The 18219-nt window shown below is 37.4% G+C and overlaps 1 protein-coding gene across 7 annotated transcripts in view; it reads right to left on the bottom strand.

Annotated features, from left to right (window-relative positions):
• Positions 1-1202: 1202 nt before the first annotated feature.
• Positions 1203-18219, bottom strand: part of baiap2b (BAR/IMD domain containing adaptor protein 2b) — a 52335-nt gene continuing 35318 nt past the window's right edge. For 2 of the 7 annotated variants that reach the window (XM_079388893.1, XM_079388890.1), the window contains 9 exons: positions 13534-13686; positions 10269-10508; positions 9278-9464; positions 8377-8578; positions 8178-8246; positions 7364-7526; positions 6216-6253; positions 5969-6019; positions 1209-4676 (listed from right to left, as the gene is read on the bottom strand). In XM_079388893.1, coding sequence (XP_079245019.1) covers positions 6001-6019; positions 6216-6253; positions 7364-7526; positions 8178-8246; positions 8377-8578; positions 9278-9464; positions 10269-10508; positions 13534-13686 — 1071 coding nt within the window. In that variant the 3' untranslated portion in view covers positions 1209-4676; positions 5969-6000. Of the gene's footprint in view, positions 4677-5968; positions 6020-6215; positions 6254-7363; positions 7527-8177; positions 8247-8376; positions 8579-9277; positions 9465-10268; positions 10509-13533; positions 13687-18219 lie in introns of all 7 variants that reach the window. The other 5 variants (XM_079388891.1, XM_079388894.1, XM_079388895.1 and 2 more) reach the window with 4 other exon arrangements.

Below are 18219 nucleotides of genomic sequence, written 5' to 3'. Positions count from 1 at the left end.
ATAAAAAAGTTCTTACTAATTGTATTTACATTTGTATATTTGTATATATACAAAAAAGGTTTCTTCCAGTCATAGATAGAAATCAAGCTTAAAATGGATCATCAACTAGTAGCAATGGCAATACTTGAATGATCAGAAGCTCAGAGCATCGCCTTCTGTTGCTTTGACTGAGGATTGTGTGTAATTTGCTGTAAGAAGTTTCTGTACAGTAGCTGTAGTCCATGTGGCCTGCAAAAATGTGTTTGAAATACCGATGTCCTAATAAGGGCGTCGAGGTCCAAGGTCTTCGGTTATAATGAGTTTGGGTTTCTGCTTGCTGTTGGAATTGCTTTGTCTTTGGCGAGATGTGAGGGCAAATGTGGTGAATTGGAGAGGATCCTTCACTCTAAAAAAAAAAAAAAATACAAACCATAACATCATATAACGGACAGACGTGCTGTTCTTTCTAAGCATGCTTAAAAGTGATTACCAAAAATCTTGGACAATAGAACATGCAGCATGAATTTGAAAAAAGGAGGGTTGAAGCCTAACATTTGAGGGAATCGAAATGGAAGGGAGTGGAAATTTGAGATTATTCGTGCTTTAAAATCAGTCTGATGTGCTGATTGTAATTCAACTTCAGTCTCTTCCCTGCATCATTCACACACCCGTGGCCACTCAAAAGATTCATTTCAGAGTCACTATATTGACAGTCAAGTCAGGAAATGATCACATCATATTCTGCATTCAAATATTGAATTCTTTAGAAAGCTGGCGCTTTATGACAGACTGAGGAGGAAAGAACCTGAAACTGAAGTAAAATCAGGCCTTGTTATAACCGAGTTTGATGTGCTATACATAATATGCAGAGACCCAAAAAGCATTTTGAACACTAATGACTGGATAATTGTACAACCATGAAGTATCACAATATACTTTCACACCACATAAAAAACTTTGCTTAAAAAAAACTACTTGCTTTGATACATTTAATGCAATGATATTTAGATTACAAGCACTGGAATACTTTTTGGGCCCGTTTTATTATTTGAAGATTTCCATTTGAAATGAAGACATTCAATGTTGTCAGAAGCATGCAGTTTTCTTTCAGTTTTTTCCCTATGCATTAAAATTATAAATGGTCATGGAGATAAAAGTTTACTCACTCAAAAGCGTTCAAATTCAGGAACCACGCTGAAAAAATGAGAAAAGGCCTGGAATTTGACTATGTGCCTTATTTAATGGTTTAAAAAAAATCAGTAGCCACTTTCACAGTAAATGGTACAAGATCGTCAGCTTCAGAAGGACAAACCAAAGGAGAGCAACTTTTTACAGTGAATTGAACATCAGTTCAGCAGATTGTCAAATTGTGACATGATTTCATGGTTTCAAAAATGCTTCAAATTATGGGATCAAATACATTTGTTAGATTTTTTTGGAATGTTTGTCTAGTGTTGTTAAAAATGGCCAATTATAACATAGCACTGACTGGACTGTAGCAAGTCATAAAAATCTGCCATTTTGCAAGAATTTGTAAATATTTATTATTGAATTTAGTTCATCATTTGGCAGTATTTATTCTTTAAAAGGTACTAAAAAACTGAAACCGGACTCATGAAATTGTTTTACAATTCTTCTCCCTAATTTTGTGCCCATGTACATTAACTATAATGCAGGAGTAGTATTTTAGTATGTTATTCTGAACAATTCATTGACATATAATTCAAAACCTGATCATGTTTAATAAGAGTAATATGAGTAGCACAGTGAAAGCTGTGTTCTAGATGAAGAATGTAATAAAATTACATTTCAGATTGATAGTGTCTGCAGTGATCAATCTGAGCATTATGACAACCACAAAAACTGCACAGATATTAAGATTAAAAGAAATCATCAGATGACAATTACAGATCAATTTAGAGACAAATTAATTCAATTGTTGACAATCTCAAATTCTATTCAAGTCAATAACCATAAACTTGTCGATATGAAATCCAATTATGACAAGAATCATAAAAATTCAAGCTTAGAAATGACTACACCGCTTTAATCTGAAGAAATGTTTATTCATCTTTTCAGGAGTAGAAAGTCACATGGTCATTTAGCAACATTACACTGTTCTGGTGTTGCCCAAAATACATGCATATTGGAGTGTATATATACTTTGCTGTACAATTATTGTACTTTCTCTCCTTTTACATCCAAAAAGTGGGCATTCCAGAAGAAAACAACATAAATATCATGACCGAGGTGGAGCTCTCTCCGAGTGTGGCGGCTGTACCAAAGCCTTTATTCTAGTGCAGAAAGAAGAAACACTGGCACTGGCTTCCAGTCCTTGATACCTTACTTCTTTTGTCTCTAAATTCATCAAAACAGAGATGGAGAGTGTTGGCAAAGCTACAGCAAGACGTTGGTTTAGTTACACACAGAAAAAGACAAACGGTGGAGAGCCGGAGGAGAGACAGACAGACACAAAGAACCTGGCAGGATCTTTGGTGAAGGAAAACATGAGAAAAGTGAAAGCAACTGTACAATCTGGACATCTCCACGCATACTTTGTGGTAATAATGAAGGTGCTTTTTATTTAATTGTGCATTACCGTCATGTACAACAATAAATCGACTTTTCATGTATAGAGCAGTGCACCTTTAAACGATTACTAGACCAGACAAGCAATGTGGTGTTTCTATCACATCAGAGAAACATTGTCTCTTTTATAGCTTAATCATAAGCATTTTGTTTCTATGAAAAAGGCTATTTTAGTTCCCTTTCATTACAACACTGGAACTAAAAGACTTCAGCTTTCACTCCTGTGAAAAAGGCTAAAAAACTCACACAAGTGGTGTGTAAGTGTATTATAAGCATAAAAGATAATGCTTAAATTGATACTAAACAAAAAAGGATGTTATCAAATTTGATTATTGCTGTTTTTACATATGTTTCAAATCTAAAAGCTGTACAGGGATCCACAGGGATCTTGTTGAACCAAATTAAACAATGCATCCATGTCAAAGAAAAAAAAAATCAGAAATTCTCATGTTTACAATTTAACATTCGATTATCAGTTATAGTATTTACAAATATTGTGTGCTATGTACAAGGCACTGGATCACATGGATTATACTAATATTAAGACTTGGCACATCATTAATATGGATGTATCGCTGAAACGACCGCAACACAAAGAGAAAAAATGGATAGTTCAGATTCTAAAATCTGATTGGATGAGCTAAACATTCTACATAAATCTAGAGCTGTTTCTTGGCAACCGTAAATGGCCTAGAGTAAAACTATATTGTTCATTCCTTTCTGCTTTTATTCATACAAGCAATGAGCCGCTCGTTACCATGTGCTACAGTGATTTACCATGGTTAAGAGGGATACACCTCTCATCTGTGGTGAAATCACTAACACACAGCGTCTCCCTGCTTATTGCTTCACTCGTGAATGGTGATGAGATATGGATATGTAAAGGTACCAGTTGTCTTTTCTTTCATGCATGAACCATGAATTCCAGAAACAACCCATTTTTGTCATTTATATTTTAACAATTTGTTCCAATTCAACTTCTAGGCTTTCAAACGCAATCTTCACTTGAGACTCAGGGAAGGTCAAGTATGTACCGCACATCAGAATTCACCGTCCTGCTCTACAACACTTGACGCATTTAGAAAACAGATACTTCTCTGAAGGGTCTCCAGGTGAGATATTGTGATATTACAGAGACCCTTTACATCAGCAATATAAGCAATGAAATGGAAAAACACTGAAACATCAGTTTCGTTCAATCGTACAATGTAAAAGGAATAATTAAAAAACACCTGAATATATAGATATATCTTTAAATATGCAAACTTACCAATGTACAGAATACGGTCTTTCTCAGCTGAGTTTCATTATTAACAGTCGTTTATACTTGGATAAACCCACCGATATTGTTACAAACAATACATTTGATCATATTACCACACTGGTTTCATTTAAGATTTTTTGTTCAACAAAAAACAGTTATTTACTTGCCTTCATGTTGTTTCAAACCTATACCACTTTTCTTTCTTCCACAGAAACAAAAAAACAAAAAAAAAGAAATTTAGATTTCTGAGCTGCTCTCTTCCCTCAAGTGAAAGTGAATGGGGACCAGTTGCAGTCAAACTCCAAATTGACCAAAGAAAAAGAGAAAATCTGGTCACCATTCACATTAGAAAAAGAAGGGGGGGGGGGAACACAACTTAGATCTCATAAATAAGACTTTTTGTGTAAAATCATGTAAACAACAGAAGTTTCATTTTCATGTAAACTCTTCATTTAAATCCATGAACCCCTAGATGGCAAAAGTTATGCATTTATACATTGTTGACATGTACATGCATGAAAGACAGGCAAGAGATACATAAAGACAATTTAACATGTTTACTGAAGTAAGTTCAACATCCTTATGGTAGGAGAGTATAATGAGGAAGGGCAACATGGAAAACTCAGCATTCCGGTTCCGTTAGGCTGCTTCCAACTGGGATAAAATAAGGGAACTAGAAGGTGGGAAGGGTGGATTTAGATCCTCTCCCTCTGAGGGTGGAGTGAAGGGGGATGGATTGTTGAGAGATAAAGGAAGGCAGGGGAGTGTGTGGGGACGGAGAGGAGGGTGGTGTCTGTGTGTTTGTCTGTCCTCTCACACTGTTGAAATCAATTTGCCCTCCGCACTGTGGAACAAAGAGAGGAAGATGCTGCCAGGTTGACTTTGGACACAGACACATTGAAGCACTGATAAGAGCATATAGCACTGATGTTCAAGGAATAGTTCACCCATAAATGAAAATGGTCATCATTTACTCACACATTCCAAACCTGTGTGACTTTCTCTATGTGGAACACCACTGTACTGGTGCTCTCTCTTTTTTTCCCAGGTTCATTGAACGAGGACTGCAGCTTATCGGGCAAAAGCACCACAAAAGAATAAAAATGAGTCCATACGACTTGTGCACTATACTGCAAGTGTTCTGGATCCAATTATGTAAATTATGGGTGAGAAACAGATGGAAATTTAGGCTGTGCACTGATAACCTTTCCCTTCAGAGTTGAACTCAAGAACCAGATCAGTCAGATTAATTGAATAGGGTTCATGAGATTTATGAATATGGGAAATTAGTTTTTTGAACCTAGAAACCTTTTTTTTGGTGGTCCAAGGAAGGAGGAATGTCCTTTGTAATGACATGAGGGTGAGTAAAATACAACTTTTTTCATTTTTGAGTGAACTATCCCTTTAATGTTACTACTAATACTAATCTCTATTAATGCACATTACAAACATGTGATGGGCTGCATTTCCTACAAGTCATGTGTGTGTGTGGTTCAGAAGTAAAATGTAAACAAATCTAATGTATACTAATCAGAAAACAGAAAAAGCTTTAAAACCGACCCATACACATGTATTGTGAAAATGGAGCCCATTGTTCTAAATGCATCATGGGAGTCAAATCTAAATGGTGTGTACAGCAAGATATAAAGTTAACTACAAGTATTGAAAATATTGGGGGTAGCATGTGAAAAAATTTCCCTACAGAAATTAAAGTTGGGACAAAAGATACTAAAAGACTAATTAAGACAAACACACATGGACAGCAAAAGCAAGAATGGAATGGGAACTTAAATGGAAAAATAAAATATTTCATCTATACCTACTATAAATTGTGATGCTAAAGGAATTTGGAATAAAAGCTGGGAATGGTCTTCCCCATAGATGACCCAGAAGGGTTTATTTATTTATAGCAATGTCACACAAAGTGCTTTTTACAATACAAAAAAAATTCATTCAAATTGATAAAGTATGGCTACACCATGTTCAAGAGAGTAGGTATGGATCTCATCTATGGGAAAAGACCAAACAACGACTGACTACAGTATATTATTGCAAGGCTCATGAAACCCATTTAAACAATCAGAGGTTTCTCCCTTGTTCAATATGGGTTTAGGTGCCGTTTGGTCACCCGCCCACCTTATGTTTGGCTAGACCTTCAGAAACGTCAGCTATGTTCGTCTGTTCCGGCTGCAGATCAAGCAAACAATACTTTTTTGCTTGCCATAGTCAAAATATGTGGGATTTTTAAATTCAAACAATACCAGAGAAGAATAAGTCAAATAAAAAAGAAAACAAAGAAAGAACTTACAGACAAAATAAAATGCTTTTTAAAATACTGTTTCTGTTCAGTTGCCATATGAGTAAGTGAAAACTTAGGTCTTACCTCATTTGGAATCGAGACTCGTACTCCTCCAACCCTTGCTGTGAAGAAAAAGAAAACATCTTTTAGTCATCTACTTTTCCTCAAATGTCCAGTAGACGGCAGTAGAAGAATGCATAACACTTATGAACTGCAGTATTGATGAGAGTCAAAGCATCTTTGCTGTAACCAGGAATAAAAAAGGAGGTCATTGAGTGCATCCTGAACCGGAACAATGGGAAGAACCAATTGAGCACTGACTTTAGGAGAACAGAGAAGCACAACAGCCATACATGTCCTTTTTTTCCAAGCAAAACTTAATAAATATTGAATGCACTAAGGAGGGGACCCGCGGGTAATGATGAAAGAGTTGAGATGAGATGTTTGTTGCTGGCTGTGTTACATAACAAAGCCCTACTTCTGATGTATTTCGATGCTGCTCCAAAAGTATTTGAATGCTTAAGTCTGTAATGCCATTGCAAGTATAATTATTTCAGTGAAGTGTAGTACACAAACATGTTTCTCATTCAAACCATTTTTAAAAATAAATGATGCTTTTAAATGCCAAAGAGAAACCCTAGATTTTATTTGTTTGTAACGTCATGCCAGCTTCTATAGCTATTTTCCTGGTGAAATCCAGGTTGTTATATTGAAACTAATACATTTGTAGAATAGCTTAAATGTTCTAAGGCTGCTGTATGTATCTGTGAAGACCTCCACAGACAAATACTCGCTCTCTCACTGCAGTCGTTTCTCTTTGTTCCCACCCCAAACCCATCTATTTGTAAATGTCTCAAAATGGCCTCTCAAAGGGAAGTTTAATCAAACAGGACAGGTCTTTTTTAATGTGGGCTCAGGCTGCTAAAATAACACATGGTCACAGGTGGAAACTGATCTCGGTTTAGGGTAATGTCCTGGAACGTCCTCTATGCGGTTTGCTGGAGATTGGGCTGCATTAATCGAACTGTCGCCCCGCTATATTTCAGCATGTCTGATAAATGTCTACGTAAGGTGATTAATGCTTCAATACTATTAACATTTTTATAGAAAGCTATATCAGTATCTCCATACATCTGTCAAGGTTAATCATAGTGTATTGGATGTAGAATGACACTGCATTAAGAATAGGCAGGATGTGTGTGTGTGTGTGTGTGTGTGTGTGCATAGCCTACTTGCGAGAATCCTGGCATAGCCACACTGTATGGTCTCTGTCGGCTGTGTGGTGTGCTCTGCTGCTGGGCCACGAAGCGTGTGGGCATGCCGTAATCAGGTGTCGGCAATGCCATCTCTCTCTCCAGAAGATTTCCTGTGCTGCTGCTCCTGTTATGCTGCAAACTACAAACACACACATATATGCACTATTAACATGATTTCATTTCTGTAACGTGACATTTCTGACAAATTTAGGACTTTATTTTATCCATTGGGAATGACTGGATCAAGAAAGTGGGCGTTGTGTATTAGAATAGAGCCAAATGTAATACACAATTGCTAAAATTTGACCTAAATAGTTACACTCTAAAAAATGCTGGGTTGAATACAACCAACAGTTGGGTTAAATGTTTAACCCAACCTTCTGGGCAGTAACCCAGCCGCTGGGTAAAACAACCCAATCACTGGGTTCTTCCATAATTTACCCAGTGCTGGGTTGTATTTTTTTTAGAGTGTAATTATAGCATTATGACAATGTTAGCATCATCCAAGTGACAGAGGAAGAGCAAGACATTTTATTTTGAATCAAAGGTTATGAAGGCTTTTCTCTTTGGAATCAATCACAAAAAGACTATGAATGTGCTTGAATAAACAAGGTCAGGTTTGATTGGTCATGTCAACATTAAAGCCTTTCTCAATTGCATGCTTTATGGTGTTATACTGTTCATGACTGTGGTTCTCTAAATGCATTTCATAGGTTGTGCCAGCACAATATTAAATGGCATTTAAACATTGAAAGGGCTTTTGTAAACTCATTAATATTCAAACACTCACCTGACGTGGAGTTTATTGCTGTCTGGTTCAGGAATCACGCGGGTGTAGGAGAACGGGAACCAGCCTCTCCTGATAGGACAGATACAATGTGGAATTTGAAGCAGTTTCTCTGGTTCATCAAATTCTTAAATTAAAAATGTTCTTGTTTTTCTGTATGCATGAGCAAATTTTATTGTGACGTAAACCACAAGACACGTACATTCTGTTTTTCTCATTTTCGCCGTAGTGCCAGCCGTCCCGGGCTTCAGGCACCAACAGTGTGATGATGTCTCCTTCCGTAAAGCTGAGGAGTGTGCTGTTGTCCCCGGCGGCATGAGAGAATAGGGCCTGAACGCGTGTCCGTCCATTTCTCTCCAGCCCAGCTGTCATTGAGCTAGACCTGGGGAGGGTCTGTGTCTCTGCTGGGGTCAGAGATTAGAAATCCATAGTGAACAATTTTTTATCAACTTGAACAACTTTGCAAGAAACAAAAATTACAGAACAATTATGTACATTTAATTCAAAACATAACATACAATCCAATAGATTAAAAATTAACAAATTTACCTAATATTTATGTATATATTTGTTGTATTTTTGCATTTAGAATATTTGTTTTAACATAATAACATCAAACTATTGGAATCAGTCTAGGACTACTTGAGTTGCCTTATAAGATTTCATTGCTGCCTAAGTTGGCAACAAAGCAGCTCAGTAGGTTTAGGAACATTTTTAAAATTCCACCTAAAGGTCGCGAATGCCACTCATTAAGAACTTAGTTTCCGCTCCTTCTTAAAAATACTTCCCTCAAAGAGAAACTATACCCTTCACCTATTTTCTATCCATTTTTAAAGCTGTCCTCTCTATTCCCACCTGCTCTGCCCTGTTTTCATTTCCAGCAGTGTTTGCCCTGTTATTGTCCACTCAGTCGAGGAATACTCACTACTTTCTCAAGGAGAGAATGAGAGAGAAACACACAGGTGCACAGACACTGACACAGCTATAAATACAGACTGTGGATTATTAAGTCATTTAGAGATGCTGAGTATTGAATAAACAGCACTGAAATCATGATCAGAGACTTACTGTTTGCATTGTTAAAGTTAAGTTCCTTAACTTACCCAGAGTATTCTTGGGCTTTACAGGCGCAACCTTGCGGACAGGCAGTGTGTTGGAGAAGGTCTCTCCGCCGTGTCTGTGGGCCGGTTTCTCGTGTGCGGCTCTGGTCTCCATCCAGCGTTGGTAGTCATCTCCCCCATGGACCCCTGAGCCATTCATCATGGGAACACCATCTACTCCCATCATCCTCTGCAAGATGCAATTCACATTTTTAGGAACAATTAAAACACCTAGTTTCCATGTATACTTGAATACATGCATTTTTTTTTTCTCCAGTCTTTTTAATTTTGAGATAAGTGAAATAAAAAATATCATCAAGCATTAGTCGCACTACTCCTGAATGAGATTTAAATGAACGTCCTTCCTTATAAGATGCACTATTTTAACCCATGTCTTGTTCACAGTATTAACCATTTGTGACTTGATATAGTGAGAAACATTAAAATCTCTCCCATGTAAATCAGAGATTTGGTCCTATGATGGAGAGAAATTGCAGTTATGCAATTTAAATGCTCAAGCTCTTTAAAACAGAGTGGATTCTCATTGGCTGTCAATATTTTTATCTTTTATTATTAGCTGGAAATTATTTTTTTGAAAGCGATTCCAACGATTCCTTTGTGCTGTTATAATTATGGTTGTGGTATGGACTAATATTCTTTGAAATGCAGAATAATGATTACTGCACTGTGATAAACTGTAAACTAAAGAGAGCTGTAAGTGCCAGCAGGTTTCTGATTATTCTTTTCACAGCATTGTGGTCATTATGGAACTGTATTTTAATGACTTTATATCCATCTATACTAAATTTGAGAACTCTCTCATTCCTATGGCCGTGAGTGCGCCCCCTACTCTCCCAAACACCCTCAGGACGTAATTATACACATCATTAATGCAACCATTTACAAATTATCTTGCTGCAGTTAAGACACTGTATCATTTTGTGGCTCACTTTTTTTTTTTTTTTGGGGGGGTCAGATTGGAATTCTAACTCACCGTCTGTTGGCTCCCCATGATAGCTGCGAGCTCAGGTGGCACAGGAAGTGGCTTGGCCCCAGGGATGGGATCTGAGATGGTCAGGCTGGATTTAGAGGTGTGGTGGACACTGGGTCCCAGCGTCCCTGTCGCTCCTGAGCCCATTTGCTGAGCTAGAAGCATTGCCCGCTCTGGGAGTTTATTTGGGTCGGCACACGCTTGTTGCCACAATGGGATCTTTTGCGTCAGCAAGTCTCTGCCCTAAAAACAAACATACAGTGCCACAACTAGCATTAGCACCTAGCATAAGTGATGCAAGCTTTACACACCTGTGAGAGAAAACCCATGTTGCCAAATCAAGAATAACAGACCAAATACAGACTCTGTGAATATAAAGCTGAGGTTTCAGGGGTGAGCTCTTCAGTTGATGGACTGATAGGGAGAGGGAATGCGATAAAGGGTGATAAAGTGATCCCTCCTCACCTCGCGTTCCTCTGAAGCTCAGAGACATCCCTCTCTATACTGACAATCTCCCCTCCCTGTAGGTTGAAGCCTGAAATAGCCTCATTACAGTGCCCTATTCACAGGCAGTGAGCCTGGCTGAGCTCTACGACCAGTAGCTGTAAGAGAGTTGAGGAACGCCTGGAGACCTCTGAATGTAGAGCGCAGGAAGTGCAACTTTATCTTTGAACTCTTTTCTGTAATTCAGATCATCTGTTTGAGCAGTACATTGATGCTTATTTAAAAGAATGAAGAGCCCAATTTCAAAGAGATGTGACAAATTAAAAGTTAATCAACAATTTGACGTGTTGTTTTTATTTAAAAGGATAGTTCACCTAAAACTCGCACTAAAGGTTATACTAAAAATCTACCTGCATCCTCCACCAAATTTTGGTTCAGTGCAAAGTTACTTTAACATAAGTGTGGTAAATGTACTACACATTGCATTGGGTGAAAGGTCTTCTAAATGCCTACAGCCTTATAAGATGTCGAAATCTTTTTTTTTCTCTCACTCTCCTTCGCTCTGTACTTATAATACCTCCATAGTCTGTTTTTGGCTGGCACAGGTCAGTACTACTGAGCCCCTACGGTCCTTTTCTAAGTCACAACCACATACCAACCTACCCAAAGCAATTATCACCTGCCTGCATGTCTGAGCACCTGCAGGCTGCGTCACGACCTCATCGGGTTCATAAAAGCAAAAACGCTAACACTCTTCAGGAGTGCAAACTGGCAAATCTTAGTCACCGTGAAATTAAAATGGACAATTCTTATTTTTATGGAATATTGAAGTGTTTATTATGAAAGAAATATCCGTGCACATATTTTTTTAAAATATAAAATTAACTGCCCTTGTGATAAAAAGCAAAAAATTCCACTCTCCTTCGCTAAGTCATCTCTTCTCTGATGATGTGTGTACCGACGCAAAGGGTGGGACAATAATCTCTCCCCTCTAGCAACCTGTCACTCACATGAGATCGCATGATTTTGCAAACAACAACAATCCAATCGATTCCTAATGGACAAAATCTAGTCCAACCTTACATTTTTTAAGAAGCCGTTTCACTCACGTCACAATAGAAAAAGAAAAGATGAGCGCAGTTTCCATTTCATCCGGACTTTATGCTGATCCAAAAGTTTCAAGAGTAGCAGGACAGATCATGTTTATACCAAACATTTTAACATTGTTATGAAAGGACAGTTTACCTAAAAATGAAATTTCTGTCATTATTTACTCAGTCACATTTTGTTCCAAACCTGTATGACTTACTTTCCTTGATTAAACACTAAAGTATACTAATATTAAAGACCCTACACGTCTTGTCTCTAGTTCAAACCCCTCAAAGAGCAATGCACTTGATCTCAAGTTGATCCATGAGGAATGACCCTGCAATAAGTGTACAGTGAGTTACTTTGGATAAAAGCAATTGCTAAATCTTGCTAATAGGCAGTTAATAGGCAGTGGTCTCTGAATTGCATTTGTGTGAAAATGCATCAGTCAGAGAGCACTAGTAACTGCATATTAGTTCCCTGTGAAATCTGTGAACCCTTCAAACTTGCAAATTTCATTAGGTGTTTAAAAGGTTTTCTTTTTTCAATTTTCAAATCTCTTAATCATCTGAGCATGAGAGAGTTTTTATGCTCTCTTTGTTCCTTCTGCCCTCAGTTGCAGACGAGTGAGAAAGTATCAAGTACCATGACTGTTGTGGGTGACAGTGTTAAGATCCAGCCATGACAAACTCTGGCAGATGGTCAGTTTTGTTCACGTCACTTTGCTCTTTCTGTTCTCAGACCTCAATTAGACCCCAATTTAATTTTCCACTGTGAGGTATTGCCTCTTTGTCTTCGTCTAAAACATTTTTGCAGTTGCCTGCAGAGAAATTTCTTTAGTATGAGTCTTCCTACACACATACATGAAAACAGTGATTATCGTCTGAACAGTCTGTTCTTGTAAAAGTGGGCCACTCTCTGCCTGGCCCTCCCTTTTTCTTCTGCTTCTCTTGCCATCATTGCTCCCATCACTCTGTCTATCGCCAACTCTGAAGCGTGGGCGTCACAGTAGAGGAGTGAATCTCGCTTACGCGGGAATGACTGGTGTTCTTCTGCATGCTGGTGAATCCACCAGATCTCTGCTCTATTTTTGTTCAGTGTGAATGTAATGTTCTAAAAAGAATAATCATCCTTCGCACTTGTGTTTTATATATTGGTGACACCACCTTGATTAAATCTCTTTGATACAATTGATAAGCAATCAAATGTAGTCTTGGTTATAAATCATTTTGCATTGTATACAAAACACAATTGTACAACTTTCTCAAAATACACAGTATAGCACATTCTCTAGCAAGCATGGCGGAATGATCATCACTGAAATGGAATGAATGACTGACTAAATGGGATTTGGGAGCAGAAACAACTGAAAACAAAGTATGGAATTGTCCAAGTATATCATTTATGGTTACTTTAATAATTTATAGCATATGATCTGTATTAATACATTACATGACTGATGGTTAAAGACAACATGTAATCAAAACTTATATCTTTTGACATAAGGCTTTATCAATTTAACTGACCAAGTCATCCAACCAAATATTTATTAATTATTAAATATGGCATATTGCGAGAGGTAAATGTGTTGTAAATGGCATTTCATGTTGTCTTTAACACATTTAAATGTGCAAATAATGGCTAAAATGCATGCTTAACACAATTTTTACTTAAATTATCTTAATTTCAGTGTTTCTGCGACCCAAATGTTCTTCAGCATGACGTGAAATCTCACCTTGTTGTGATAGGCGTTGCTCGCTTTGGTCACTGCACATTGTCGGTCAACAAGGAAGCAATACCTCCGTCTTTCTTCGGACAGGGCGTTCTTGTAGCTCTCAGATATGTAGTTATCCAGCTCATTTTGTTTGCTGCTGATGGTCTCGACGTACTGAGGGACAGGGAAGGTGGCGTGAAGCAAACATAAAAAAAATGACAAACAATGCCCCAGTTTGACACAGCCTGATGTAGTGATGGCCATGCTAGGAGAAACCGTACATTTCAAATGACAACCATGTAGGCTTGCTGTTACTCTCATTGTATGAATGCAAATGGGAATGCTAAAGCTCAATGATCCACAGCATGCAAAACCGGTGAGGGCTGAATTTAACTGGCCTATTTGGTTTGATCAGAGAATCCAAGTAACGAAGAAGGTCATGTTCATCATTTAGAATTCAATAAAGTAAAAAAAATATTTTAAAATAAAACGATAGAACATCCAACTCAAGTATCACAACATAAAAGCTACCAAGGCTGCTGCCTCTGTAAAGATTGCGCCACAGCCAAAACATCATCTGACAAGGACATACACCTTGTAGGAACTGGATGTAATCCAAACTGCACACACACAGTGTGTAGGTATCGTGGTATCACAGTGAGTTATGCTGATTCTTCCCACCAAGTGTTAATGAACAAGGCATCACTGTTTGCAAGTCTATTATTAGTCTCAAGTTAGAAAAGGTCATTGCATCATGCAAAAACGTGTTATGGGTTCACAGTGATGTATGAATGTGTACAATATGTTCACCCAGACTCTCAGTCTTTGCGTTTCATGGGTTTTGTGCCTTGCACAACTGAAATGAATAAAGCAATGCTTCATCCAGAGTTTAAAACTCATTTGGAACACATCTGGTCTTAGACACCAGCACCAAAACACATAGTTTTGTAGGTTTAGTTGCTCTAATGTACATCAGATAGACTTGTTTGTAATACTTTAGCATTAAACTCATGTGGGGAAAAATGTGAGATATGAAAGAGGGGGAAAAAACAATGAAATGAAGAGATACTAAATATGCCTCAGCATTGACTATGAAACAGATGTTGTAGAGTCAAATATAAAAGCAGGTACTTTAGATGTAATCAGCCTGTAGGTAAAACATTAGATGTAAAATGTAGCATTTCCAGGATTCTCTCTGATCATGAGTGGGAATTTGGACACACCACTGACATGTAGCATGATAAATATTTCTGCACATAGCATCAACCCAAAGAGTGTCACGAGTCTGTTCTGTTTTTGCCATGTTTTCCATTGACCCAGTTTCCCCGATTAGTTAATTAGCTCCTCACCTGTTTCTGTTCTCCCTTAATGATGACCTGCATTTAAAGCCTGTGTTCTCCCCAGTCTGATTGTCTGCTATTGTATGTGTTACACTATTGTTATCGCCTTGCGTAAAGCCTTTTGTTTGGATATACCTGCCTCGTCCTGTTTTGCTTCCCTTCGTGGGGCGTACCGTAACAAAGAGTGAGTCGCATCACTTTATCAAGCTTGAAATACTTCTGCTTGTGACTTGTTACTTTATTTAAAGTGACCTGGGAATTTTAGGTGATGGGAAAGAAAACGCTGAGGTCAAAGCATGGTGGTTACTCCTTCTCCTTTGTTCTCTCCAGGATCTTACAAAATTAGAAACTACATACTTGGCAAAAAAGCAATTATGAAGGCATTTCTCTTCCTTTTGGAGTTCAGTTCTCAAGTGTACACACCCTCAAAGAGTAACTCAAAATGACTTTTTGGAGACAAACTAGCATATACTGTACACTAAAAGTTTGTGGACATTAAGATTTGTATTTATTTGTATGATTTTTTAATACTTTTATTCAGCAAGGATGTGTCAGACTGATCAAAGGTGACTTTGATTTTGTTAAAGATTCTACATTGCTAAACATTCATATAGAATATAAAGAATCCTTAAAAAAATCACAGTTTCCAAAAACATATTCAGCAGCAAACCTGTTTTAAATAATGTTAATAAATGACTCGCCAAATAAGCATATTAGGATCATTTCTAAAGCATTATTTGACACTGAAGACTGGAGTAATGGCTGCTAAAAATTCAGCTTTGCCATCACAGGAATAAATTACATTTTACAATATATTACAAAGAGAAAACAGTAATTGTAATAATATTTTATAAATTGTATATATTTTTGTTGTATGATTTTGTAATATTACTGTTTTATTGTATTTTAATCAAATAAGTAATTTAATATATTTTTTAAATGAATATTTTTCAACTTGAACGTGTCATCGTAGCCCACATCTGCATGTAGACTGCATATTTTTTGCGCTAATGGATCAGATATGACGTCTGTCTTATTATTTCTGGATAATGGCAGCACTATACTGCAGGATCTTCTTTGTATTTAATGATCCATGGTCAAGACCCCTTTTCTGCTCATATTAAATGTTCTTTCAGTGTCTGAGTCATGAAGAGTACATTTACATGTACAGTTCAAGTACAAGCCATATGCTAAGATAAAATGTTGAGGTCCAGCGAGTGCACTTACACAACTGAAGACATAGAACCAGTGCAAGTCTGTTGCCAGGTACGAGTACAAAAATATGTTGTCGCATGGCAATACTCAAATGTATCCTGTATTTCCACATCTTACAATTATCAAAATGACCCTACACTAATTAGTCTGCACATTCAGTAGCAAATGCTGGTAGTAATTTGCTTTATTTTACCTACTTGTTGCAAGAAAACCAATGTTTTTTCTGTCAGCTTTGATGGATATTTACTGCGATATGACCTGACGCAACAGAGGTTCAGCAATGATTTATTTAAATGACTAAACTGCATAAATTATATTTGTACCATCAGATATTACAAATACAGGACCATGGCAAAAAACCCAACATCTATATTTACAATCTCCCAGTGATTCAGGTAATGGACAGGCAGCATGATTAGCATGAAGTTCAGTACCACTTGTGAAGTAGCTGATCATACTCAACCAAGCAACAGTAAACACCGTCAGGCTAAAAACACTGCATTCAACAGGTTTACATAATAGAATTGGTAAATAGTGTGTTTGTATGCTGCAGTGTGTTGCCATTTGGCTCAGTTTGGTGGGGTATGGCTTAATGGGTTCAGAAATCATATTTAGATCGAAATTTCTGCACTATGTGCCTTTAGTTTGGTATCCAAGGGGAATACTAATGTACACACACACATACGCACAAAAATGAGGTAACATGGGTCCATATCCTACACTACTGCAGCCTGAAATCATAAGTGACACTCCAGTTCAAATGAATCTGCCTGCCCTCCGGTTGGCCTCATTTTAGCACGTGCTGAATATGAATGTAGGATACGACTGAAATGCGCCATCATTTCTGTGCATTGATTCCTCAAGGGAAAAAAAGAGAGAAATGAGTGCATTACATTGGTCACGGTATTAATATTGACATCAGTTCTGTGGGAGATCAGGAACAGACCTGCATTTCTCTCTAGTAATCAGGGAGAAAACCGAAACAACAGTGTTTCTTATTTAAAACGAAACATGCTATGTTTTACCAATTGTGAAAAATGTTATATGAAAGAAATGTTTTATATATATATTAGTGCTGTCAATCGATTAACATTTTTTAACGCGTTAATCATGATTAATTGCAAATTTAAAATTCTAGGATTTACCTGTAAATAAAGAAAAGCATGACAAACTAATTTAAGGAAACATAACCTTTCACATCTCCGCAAATTATGAGACATAATCCTTATTATTCTTTTGTTTTAATTCAGCCATTATCAGCCTTTATATTGGCAATAAAATGTTTACCAAGCCACATCGCTTCAATACTAGTATACATTTACCCAACTATTATCAAAAGTATTTCAAAATAAATACAACAAAACATTTTCTTGCAACCTTACATGAAGTATTATGATAAAATGTATTATGAAGAAGAATTGGACCTGTTCTGCAGGTGCATTAGAGCTAACATTAGCATCATGCTACATAAGACAATTTATGAGATTAATAGTACACTTTTACTCAGAACTCACTTTAAAACACCATCGAGTGTTTGTAATAACTTCCTTTTTTGATCACATGTGTATATATAGGCTACAATTTGGGGGGCCGCGGTACATTATAAAAGTAGCCCAAAACCGCAACCCACGGCTCTGTAATTTCTCCCATGACTGTATTTTCAAAATAGCCCAATTGTGCGGGAAAACCGCGACCCTGGCAACACTGGTTCTCTGTACCCTTATCACACATGAGTATACAGATCTCTCACGCACTGTCGCTCTCTCTCTCTCGGACGCACTCGCTCTCTCTCTCTGCATTCGCTTCACTTTTGTCGGCCCGGCGCCTCATAATCACACAATCCCTGCGTCCCAATGTGCATACCATCCACCCTGTCTGCCCTAAATAGTACTGAAAATTACTAATATCACATATAATTTAGGATGGATAGTGTGTACATTGCTGGCCACATTGGGACGCAGGCAATGATAGATTACCTTCCGCGCTGCGATGACGGCAAGAAGTTGGGGTCAAGCTTATCAAACGATTAATTTGCGTTAAAAAAATATTAACGCGTTAAAATTTTTGGATTAATCACATGCGTTAACGCATTAACGTTGACAGCCCTAATATATATTATTTTTGCGATTGCAAATATTAAATTTTTTTATCT

This window comes from Barbus barbus, assembly GCF_936440315.1.
Source record: "Barbus barbus genome assembly, chromosome: 32".
NCBI lineage: Eukaryota > Metazoa > Chordata > Actinopteri > Cypriniformes > Cyprinidae > Barbus > Barbus barbus.
The sequence above is the reverse complement of the archived record's forward strand: the minus strand, read 5'-3'. Positions and strand labels throughout refer to the sequence as shown.